This window comes from Drosophila ficusphila, unplaced genomic scaffold, assembly GCF_018152265.1.
Source record: "Drosophila ficusphila isolate 14025-0441.05 unplaced genomic scaffold, ASM1815226v1 contig_198, whole genome shotgun sequence".
Lineage (NCBI taxonomy): Eukaryota > Metazoa > Arthropoda > Insecta > Diptera > Drosophilidae > Drosophila > Drosophila ficusphila.
In genome coordinates this window covers 1,802,532-1,813,902 of record NW_025064092.1, presented here as the reverse complement: position 1 = coordinate 1,813,902, position 11,371 = coordinate 1,802,532, and the positions used below count along the sequence as shown (strand labels likewise).

General features: G+C 43.1%; 1 protein-coding gene across 1 annotated transcript; it reads right to left on the bottom strand.

Moving 5' to 3' along the window:
* Positions 1-5,043: 5,043 nt before the first annotated feature.
* LOC108094565 lies at positions 5,044-7,448 on the bottom strand. The gene is made up of 2 exons (XM_017195177.2): positions 7,310-7,448; positions 5,044-7,246 (listed from the first exon to the last, which is right to left on the bottom strand). Exon 2 carries the CDS (start codon positions 6,985-6,987, stop codon positions 5,212-5,214), a length of 1,776 nt encoding a protein of 591 aa, XP_017050666.2. The 5' UTR covers positions 6,988-7,246; positions 7,310-7,448; the 3' UTR covers positions 5,044-5,211.
* Between the last annotated feature and the right edge of the window lie 3,923 nt (positions 7,449-11,371).

The window sequence follows — 11,371 nt, the reverse complement described above, 5'->3', positions numbered from 1 at the left end:
GGAGATGGGAATAGAGACAGAGACAGACAGACTAGCGAACCGATTGACAATATTCAACGCACCTTTCGACCCGCACTTTGTTGCCCGCTTGAGGAACGCTGGCCACGCACGCGTGCCTCCTCCATTATCGCCTGGCGATCTGATCGATCGGCCGATCGGCGCGAACAGTTGCAAAAACAGTCCGACAAAACCCCGAAGGACCTCCGGCAGAAGCCAGAGGGCGGGTTGAGTTGCAGTTTCCCGTTTCCCGGTCCTGCATGTCCTGCCAGGAAGTCAACGTCACTCGCCGCCGTCGACGTGTGCAAATGTGTCAACATGTGCAAAAACAGGAGACACTTACCCACACACAGGGATACACACAGGGGTACACGAGCCCAGGACAAAGGACATTTAGCGTTTAACAGTTAGAATGCCGCGTCCTGCGGGCGCCCCTCAATTTCCCTCACTCCAGAGCAAAAACATTGCCAAAATTTGTATTCAACGAGGCAAGATTCCACATCCGTACAGCAATCAATCTGCAAAATAAAAATATATATTCTATATATAATGTTTAACAGCAATCAATCTGCAAAATAAAAATATATATTCTATATATAATGTTTAACAGAAACAGATAACATAATTATTATCTGCCAGAATAAAGTTTTTTTTTAAATGTTATTAGTGAGTAACAGAATTGTGAAATCATTTTTACTTTCCAATATTGTTGTTCGTATTTGGAAATTCTAAATTTAAATTATTTTATAAAATAAAGTAAGGCTAATATTTGCTCATTCTTTTCTGCCAGTGTAGTAGGAATGTGGGTGGAGTTGAACTCCGCACGAAGGCGCTAAATGTGCTCGAAAAACAGGAAAAAGTTGAAACACTTCTATCGAGGTTCTAACAAGCCGTATCCCTCGCCACACCACACCAAGTTTCACCTGTTGGCCAGGGCAATGTCCTTCGATTCCTTCGACTCCCTCGGATCCTTGCAGGTCCTGGTGCTGCTGCGTCCGCCCTTGACTTTTCGACTCATCCTTGTTCTTTTTTCGGCCCAATTATGCCGCACATAACATGTTATTTGGACTGCCAAACCGCACATCATCAAGCACACTCGGTCAACGGCAGGTGTAAAGGTCACGAGGATCGGGATCGGACTCGAGGTCCTTGGCCTGTGGTCACAGCTGAAAATCTAGACCAAGTCTATGGGAAGTCCTTGAAGAAAGAAATGATTATTTACAATTTTAAGAGAAGAAAATGTGATAGAAAATACAATAACATCCGATTTTCATAATAAAATAAATAACTGAAATTTAAAAAACCATATAACAAATTGATTAAATAATTTTTCTGTACAATATACCAAAGAACCTACACATACATAAGATAAATTAAAAGTATGGGAACTTCCATCAACACAAAATATGCATAATTTAATAAAAGAAAGTTAAAAGAAGATGCATCGAAGAGCCTAATTTCAATATAATCCTGCGAAGCCAAGGAAATAATCAATCAATTTTTTTCTGCCCGCGAACTGAACTCAAGAAAAGCCAGAAGAGTGTGGCGAGGAAAGGAGATTGCGGATTTCTCCATAAATATTCAACGAAGGAAGCGTCTAAACCTAGTCGCAGCCGGCCCCTCGACATAATCAATCTTATGGGTTTTTTAGATCTGGATTAGACTCCCTCTTTGATTTGCATATGCTCTGCATAATATCGCCATGCATCATCGTCCGGGCGACTGGCATAATTGCCAATATTCCTTACGGCTACCCAACACTTCTAGGAAGCGAAAAGGACGCAGAAAAAAAAAAACATAGATGAAGAACCCATCAGGATTCAGTCAACAGAACAAGAGCAACCCTTTCCCAGCAAAAAAAAAAAAAAAAGGGCAGGACGAACAAATGTTGCACATCATCATCATCGGGCCGCATATCATTAATGCAAATCTATATGGGACTGTCATATCATTGAAAATATTATTGTAACAATTGCCGGCAAAGGATGCGAAGGATATCTTGTGCGAAACTTTCGAGCGATCTTATTTTTGCTTTTTTTTCTTTTCGGCAATCTCTGTTGCGATCATCTTCCCTTTTTGCTACTTCATTAAGTGCGGCTCACTTGTCAGAAGTCTATCGGGATGTGACAAAATCATCCTTGCACCCGGGAACCCTTTAACCCTTTGGGTTTCCACCCGAGACTCCATTCACTTGAAGTGCGCAAAAATTTAAATGAGACGAAGCGCGGCAGCGGATTAGAATTGAATCATTTGCAATTTTCCGCATTGCCCTAATGAAAGGAGAGTCGGTCGGGGAAATGCAAAAGGAAAATCCCAAGGGTGATCCTCGGAGGGTGACAAATGCCAAATGCCAAATGATGGGATCCTTCCTCTTTTTTCTTCCTTCTGTAATTTCCTTTTTCGCGCGCGCACACTCTCCAATTCCAACTGATTTGGCAAACAAGTTTACAAATGCACTTCAGAGCTAAGGTCGCGTTTTTTGTTTGTCTTGGCGGCTTGGCGGGGTCGTTGATTTTAGGGGGTGCCGCCCGTACAGGTAGGTAGCGTGTGTTCCGCTACAACGATCCCCGCTGCGGCCATATGGACTTGACAGGCGCGACTAAAAGTCCGACTATTTTGCATAGAATTCCAGCAACAACGGCAGCTGTGAATATGCTAAATGTACGAAAAGAAAGAAATATATTTTTAAAAAACAATTAAGGACGAGGAAACTTTGTTTATATGCCAACATTTCAACCCTGATATCCTATTTTCATAAAAATAATTAAACAAAACGATTAATAAGTGAGTTGTTAGGTTAAATATTATCAAAACAAGTGCACAAATGTTCAGTTTGGTTAAGATTCCATATTTGAATTTGAGACGAGGATTACCAACTTTTCGGCTTACAAGAAATATAAAAACCTCACCCTATGAGCAAAGAGCAGATGGAGATGGAAACCCAGGCCTACGCCTAACTAGCTTTGTGCTTGCCATTTGCCGTAATTGAAGTTGAGACCCCGGCGACACCCAAAAGTCTCGCCAACAAAAATCAAATATCATATATCAACTTACATATCAAAACAACGGATGGCAAACAACAACACAGCCGAATGGAATCGAATGGAAGATATGGTAGGCGAGTAAGGAACGTCCAGGTAGAGTCAAATTCACTGCCATTACATGGGCTCACACCTTTTGCCGCGCCAAAGGAAGCAGATTGGATGGAGATCGAGATGCCTGCACCCGAAAGAAATCAGAAAAAAGAAAGAAGGCTGAGGGCAGAAGGCAGCTGCCTTATGCAAATCACGTTTATGCAAATTCCCAGGACACACGATAGCTTCTTGCGTTTATGAATTATTGAACTATTGGCAGTCTAAGCAAATATAAATTGAGCAATAAATTGTTCGAGGGTCGCGGGATCACAACAGCAACATGACGACTGCTGTCCGCGGGGACATCGATACGCGTGAGTCCTTTTCTTCCCTTTTGCAGCAAAGTAGGAACACGAATTCGTACAACATGTGACATGACGCAGTCGAAAAAGTAGCAGAAGCCAGATCCAATTACGATAGGCACTTCACTCCACTGTTCGCTCAGGTCACAAGTGGAGATGGAAAGCGGGCCAATTAGAGGAGTTAGTCGCCCGTTTGATGGGCCCAAATTGAGGTGACCACGTGACCACGTGCAGCTGACAAGCGCAGTGCAAGTTTGCCCATCGCAAATGAAGATATTACGGAGCTCCATGCGAAAGAAAGTGGAGAAGAAAGTCCAGGAGTTCACGCAAGGCAACCTAAAATATCAAATACAGAATAAGTACACAAATGGTAAAGAACAAATTACATTCCCTAAATTAATTTAAATATAATGTAATGTAATGGATATCAATTCTTGACCTAAACGCCTTTTTAGGTGAACTTGCATTGGAACAGCAAGCAGTTTAAATATTAAATCAAATCAAATGTCGATATTGAATATAATAACATTGAAATAGTCGGTTAGAAATGTAATTTTAAGATGGCACAATAATAAATGAGATCTCTAATTGATTTACAAATACGCTTCTGATATCACAAAAACATAAACTCAATAAACGACATATTCTTATAGTCATTTAAGCGTCCTTAGAATGCGATTCCGATTTTGGGTTACAGATAGGAGCTTTTGTCAACGCAGTGAAAGACATTGGCTCCTCTGGCATTGTCAATCACTGTCGAGAGGGACAGCTGGTGGCGTGGACAAAAAACAAGGAATGCAAACAAGAACACAAGAACACAATGCGCCCATCCATCCATTTGGCTTAGAGCGTCTCAGGGATCGTCGTCTTAAGCCAGATGCAAATGTTTGGGAGCAGGCACCCACACCACACCACACACGAACCTGGTGAGCAGCTGCATCAGATCCCGAAGGCATTGTGCAACGGGCGAAAGGATTCCAAAATGTTGCAGGATTCGCCTGCAATACGAAGGCAATTGCCGCAGAGGGCTAAGCCAAATGAGTTCCACACACAGTCGGGGCATAGAAAGCAGGATTTAAGGAACTAGAATGGAATGGAATGGGACAAGGGTCGTCGGTCAAAATACTTGCGCGTGAAAGGAGGTGAATGGAGGCGATTCGATGAATGGCACACGCGCTCAACAGGACTCAGGCGCATTAGGTGCCACCTCCTCCGGTGCCTTCGGCCGTCGGCTCATGCTAATGAGGATCTGTGAGGATCTGCCGACAGGTAGCAGCAGGTAGATCGTAAATCACAACTCAACCCGTGTGTGTGTGTGTGTAGGCGTTGTTAATCCCTTCGACACTTAATTAGTCCAAACTGTGTGGCTAAGTCCCGAGCCAACGAGAAGCATAGAAATCGGCATTCGTCTTGGATGAAGAAGATCGCCGGAACCGGCAGAGATCGGATCTGGAAGAGATCAGGGCAAACGAAATGAGATCATAAAGCAGTTGGCTGGGTGCTTTATCTTACCAAATCCCAGTTGTGGAAATTCACAGGTTCCGGCTGAAAGAAATCCCCTAAATCGCCATCTCCAATGTCCGATTGTCCGGGATAAAATAACAAGACCAGCAGGGAGTATTTAAAAGGATTAGCAGAACCAACACCCGTTTAACATAGTTTTTTATTAGTGTACGTTCAGTTGGGTAAAAGAATAATAATTATATAATTGTTAGATGATTAGTTCAAAAGAAGAAACATGCCAAGTTAGAAAAATATCACAGGTTAGTTAGAAAAGGCTACTCGGTATCCGAAGAGCCAACTTCATCGACGTGCGGACGACGGAATGGGCAGTATCGCTTTTGATAAACTTTCCTCTTGTTCCACAATTTTTGATCTCGACCTCGACGGCCTCGCGGCGCCGAGGGGAAGGGCTCGCCGATTTGAATTGGAGCTGTCGGTGGTGATGGTGGTGCCACTGCACCCGGCATCCTAATTGGCAGGGGAAAAGCTGTTCCGAACCGAACACCCGATCCCTGTGAAACTGGCAAACGAAATACAATTGGTGCTCGATATCTGGTTGCTTCAAACCCAAATGGCAAAAAGTTTGTCAGTTTTCCCAACTTATTTGCCTCTGGGTCGCAGTTCCCCCCACCGGAATCCAGAGCTTGGCAATCAGAGTTCGTTTTATCCAGCATCCTGTTCAGTTTACAATCACGAAGATCTGGTTTTATTCTAAGAGGATTGCTCTTTATCCTCTTCAGCAACTCAACGACTGTCTCTGTGCCTTTTTCCTGCACGTAAATAATTGTGGTTCGCAGTTGAAGATTCGGACTGCATCTCAGTGTAGATGGCAGTTTCCTATAATATATTTCCCACTTTCTGGACTCGATAGTCCGGTGCGAGGTGTGACGTCCCTCGTTTGGTCGCTTTAGGGCGCCTAAATTAACCGCCAACACAAGCTGGCCCAGTCTGGAATTCTTCCTTGATCTGGGCGAGATCGTGTGCTGCTCCGTGGACTGCGGTGATTCAAGATTGCTCCCAGGAAACTGCAGTTGTAAGCTTTCTGCAGAAGCATCAGTTTCAGGTTCCAATTCCTTAAGCTTATGATTTTCTTCTTGAAGTATTTGAGAGTTCTTGACATCATTGGCAATTGTTTTCGATGGTTCGTTTGCAACTTCCTTTGGAGTTGGTTTAATCGAATTTCTGCATTGCTTTATTATCTTCGAATTTGGTTTTTTGAATTGGTTGTCTTCAGTGAGATCATCAGATTTGGTGGCTTCTGGTTGTTGTTCATGTGGTTTCAATCTTAAATGTGGTGACAGGGCCGACCAGTACTCTAGTTCCTCTTCATCTGACTTGGGTGTCCAAAGTCTTAAAGATTCATCATCCGACTTGAGCGTAGCAGCTCTTAAGGCCTTAGCCTTCTCCCTCGATTTTTTAGCCCTGGCCGCGTCCTTGGCTGCCCTTTCCTTGGCCAGCTGAAGGTTCCTTTGGGCAGTCTCCCTTTTCTTTATCCGCCTCTTAAGCTTTTTGGAATTAACAGACGTCCGGGGATCTACATTTTCTTTCTTTGCATCTGGCAAAGACACATCATCCTCTTCGATTTCAATACACGTTGACGGCGATTCCGACTCTTCCAGCAGCTCAAACATATTCGATTTGCGAACCATTGAGTCGCCCACTGGCTGCTCGATTTTTCTGCTGGCGTTAATTACTTTTTTGTGCTTTAAAGCAAACGCCGGCTTTTTGTCGAATGATAATTTCACAGAATTATTCGCCTGATTTTTAATCAAAGGCTTTTTGTCTTGCTGCCAGTTGGAAATATTCTTTTGATTATTCGTCGGCTTCTTTTCTTGTAACGAAAAAGTAGGTTTTGATTCTTGTACTTTATTTTGTGAAGGAGTTAAAGACTTCTTGTCCAACGAGCATTTCACGGCATTGTTTTCCTGACTAATCAAAGGTTTTTTTTTCTTGCGGGAAGAGGGAAGCGTTAATTTTTGGATGATCCAGCGGCTTTTTATCTTGTGGCGGTTCAGATACATTGGGTGATTTTGTCTCAGATTTGGATACATTGCTCTTTAGTGGAATTTCTTTATCATTTGGTGGATATTTTTTGTCAGTTCTTTCGACAACCTCGTTCTTTTCGCCAAGAACTATGCGTTTTAGTTCGGTTACAAAAGTTCTCAGTTTAATGTTTAATTGGTTTTCATCACATTTTTGCACGTAGCTTGACAAATATGCTTTCTTTTTTGGCGATATTTTTGCTGATAAGCCGGTGCTCAAAGCTGGCCAGTGATCCTCTTTGAACTTGGGTTTTCCAGTGATAAATAGCTGTGAACAAAAATAAATATGGTAACTGATTTTAGTTGGCAAGATAAAGCTGCAATGGCTTACATCTTTCATTAGCGGTGGGATCTGTTTCGATTTTTCGGTGGGTTGTGAGGGAGTTTTAATGATCTTCGGCTGTTCAGTCGGTTCAGGTTTAAGAGATGCAGGGAAACGAGGTGAGTGTGATATCTTAGCGGGAGCAGGAGCTCTCGGAATCCGATCGATAGAATCCAAGCTCGGTGGAGTAGTTTTGGACAAGGCCTTCTGTGATTGTGGAACCTGCTCCGACTTGGAGGCTGAAATATGCGGAATATCGATGGGTTCGTTCACGGTTTCCTCTGGAATCGTATCCAGCTTGGGAGCAGTAGCATCAGAGGCATCAACCGATTTCCAAATTGGTGCATTTATTTGGGTAAGTGCTTTAATAGCTCCATCGAATGGTGGCTGTTTAAGGATATGAGGCTTTGCTGCCAAGTTCTTGTTTTGCATCGGAAAGGCTTTCTGTTCCAATTTCGAAACCTCCTGACCGACATTAAATTGTAAGTCCTCAGGCTCTTCCTTGATATCTTTCAAATGGTGTGCCTGCTTAATCACCAACTTTGGAGCCTCAATTGCAGATGAGTTCTTGGATATTGTTATCTGATTGATATCCTGAATCATGTTGTTAGGATGCTGTTTTATATCGGGCTGTATGTCCTCTACAATCGGTGAAGTCACTGGTACCTCGTTTTGCATCGAAGTGACTTTTTGTTCCAAATCCGGCAGACGAATTGGAGCTTCTTGCTTTTCCTGATCTTGCGGCATCGACTTGGAAAGATAATAAGATAATAAGAGAATAATGTTTGCCCAATTGGGTTTTTCTAATATAAAGCGATCTGGACCGACAGCTAATATATCAAAGAAAAAAATTAATAAATATATATAATTAATTGGAGATGCAACTATTAGACTGAAACTTTAATATCACAATTATTTTTATATTTACTTACCTCGCGAACGTTGCAAAGCTGCTCCTCAACGACTGGATCCATGGGCAAGGGCTTCGTTAGGTCAATGATTAGCTTTTCGTGGGTTCTGGTGACCGGAACCGAAGGAGCCAACATGATCTCCAACCTCTGCGCAATCTGGGCTAGAGGAAGATTTTGTGGTGCAGCTGGCGACGCATTTATTGCATCATAGGCTCCTGGAGCCTGATAAGGTGGCTGCAATTGTGGTTGTCCTGTCGTCACACAAACCTGATGCTGCTGGGGATCCCCGACAACAAGTTGAGTTGGTAGTGCCTGCTCGGTCAACTGGTAGTTACCCGGTTGTACTGAACCAGTTGGTGCTTGCACCGCAGAGTAAATTATAGAAAATTGCTGAGTTGGCATTTTCTTGGAATAGTTAACTAGAACCGGCTGCGATTGCTGGGGATGCTGATGTGCCTGATTCATGGTGTAGATCTGCGGCTGTTGTAGATATTTCAGTGGTGGAGCAGGTGATCTTTGCCCGAAGGAGTTGGTCACTGGAGCCGCCTGGATCGACCGCTGTGGTTGAGTATCCCCCAGTGGAGCGGATTGTCCTTGTCCATTGGAACAGTATAATGGAACCTGCTGATATGGTTGCGATTGCTGTCCCCTTGCATAGGCCTCTCTGGACACAAATTGAGGACCTGGTTGTCCTTTCCCCATGGAATAGTATAATGGAACCTGCTGATGCTGGTGCACAGCATATATCTGCGGTTGCTGAGCCATTTGCGATGGCTCTTTCATTAAATAAAGCTTCGGTTGACTTTGAGGCACCGACTGTTCTTGCCCCAAGGAACAGTTCACTGAAACCGGCTGCTGCATCTGTTGATAAGGGGTCATTGCAAAGGACTCCGATTGTTGTGGATACTGATTCCTTGCATAGAGGCGCGGTTGAGCAGGCGGATCGGGTTCCTGCACCGATGGATAGGCTACGGCAACCGTTTGAGATTGCTGCCGTTGTGCTAGCATCACATGAGCCCGCTGGTGTTGGGCGTTCTTTTTTTTGGTAGCTTTTTTCTGGGCTCGGGCCAGTCCGGTGTTGTACCAACAGCCGTGGTAATAATAGCCCGGCGTGTTCCCGAAATGCACGGTCTTTCGGCAATTCTGTTGGCATTTCGGAGCCCATCGATGAACGGAATAATATGGCGGACTGTATGAGTCGCTACAGTAGTCTGCGTAGTTTGATGGGTAGTTTGGGGTCATTCCCCACGGATTAATGCCACATGGTTGCTGAGCAGCGGAATGCCTGGCATAAGTTAACTGCTGCTCCCAGTTGCCAGGGGGCGTGGCACATCGGCAGCAGTTCGGGTCTCTACGTCTTGGAGCACGTGGCTCCCAGGGCTCATCCGCATAAAACATTTCGTTTGAATTTTGCTGACGGTAAAGGATTCCCTATAATTCAATCGCCATTGTTTGCTGGTCGGCGTTGCACAATTACATTTTGGGTACTTACGTTTGAGTCCTGGTGCTAAAATTCAATGATTTTTGCACTTTTTCGGTAGCTCTCTTCGGGACTAAACTTTACGCAAGCGTTTCCGAATCGAAAAAGGACGAGTCAGGTGAATCGATTTGGGTTAACAACGTGGCAACGCCGCGCAGATTTTTATCGGCGCAGTTAGCTTACAAGCACTTCACACATTTTATTACGTTTATCGGATAAATGTACATTAGAATTACAAATATTCGATTTTTAGTATTTAAAATATAACCAACGTAATAAATTTATATAAAATCAAAAAATAAGAAATAATCCGTCGTAAGCTGGTAATTGCTAAAATAATTTTTTTTTATTAAATAACATAATTATAACCTGCATTCTTAGCATAAAATAATCTTACAATAATTAATCCAATTATTAAAAATTACAATTTGGTTATTATTTGTGTTGGGCGACAATTAGTAGTAGCGACATGATGTTTAATAGTAAATCTGTCCGTGTAGAGCTGCTTTTTATTAAAACAAGTGGCATCTCTAGCCGGAAAGCGTCCGTCACCATCTTTTCCTGCAGATCTGACAAGAAAATAAGCAGTACTGTTTATTCTACTTAAATAACTCAAGTTCTTGTGTAAAAAAACGTTTAACTATTCCACGCATCCCTTAAACCTGCGGTAAGTGTTGTAAAAGTATAATTGAGGGCAAACACAATACAACTTGCCAATTATAAATTGTTGACCACCATTTTCGGCACAATTTTCCGAAAGTCTTTTACAATTTTCTGACCAGAAGGCCCTCTTGACACGCCCCTATTTGTTTTTCGCGCACAAATACGACAACAAACGCCTTCAAAATATATAAACATACATATGTACGGTAAATGCTTCCATTTGCATATTTAATTGTAAAGAAAATTACCCAAATAAAATGCGTCAAAATCCGGGGAAATGCAATTAATTCCCGTGGAAAGCAGCCAACAAAAAAATAAACTATAGGTCCTTTTCCATAAATCTCCTGCATAGTGCAAGTGAGAGAAAACGAGAGCGCCCAAATGAGTGCGAGCGAGAGAAGAATGTGACCGCAAGGCGGCAAGAAGACGGTCGCGGCCTTGAATCATTAGACAAAGAAAAGGGTTAAAATGCAAATTGCAATCCCAAATGAGAACGGAATCCGTCGCTCGTAACCTCACATCACATCAAACGTCGCCCCGGGAAGAAGTTGCATCAGAAACATTTGACAGCGACGCGATCAGGTTCCGAAATTAATGCATGGCTGGCAATTAAATGTGAATAAAATGTAAAAGTTATCGGGCGAAAAACCCTCGTGGATGTTTCCTTAAGGTTGCGTAATTGATTAGCCCGCGGCACTGCTGGCAGGATTTTCATTCATTTTCCTTCGCAGTCTTTCCGTTGCCCTCCTTTTCTCATCATCCACCGGGATCCTTCGAAAATTCGGGGTGACCTGTGTCCAGGCGTCGCTAATTGTGACCCAAAACCCAATTATGGTAAATGGCCGACCCTCCATGTCAAGGCCTTTTATGCCTCCATATGGCGTGCAAAGGTGGATCGGCTCACTATATGTTTATTTTACTAAAAACTGTATTTTTGATATCCCCCTAAAACCATTTACAGAGAACCCAACTCAATACTAACACTATTTTTATAATCTTTTCAGATTCTTAAATCGA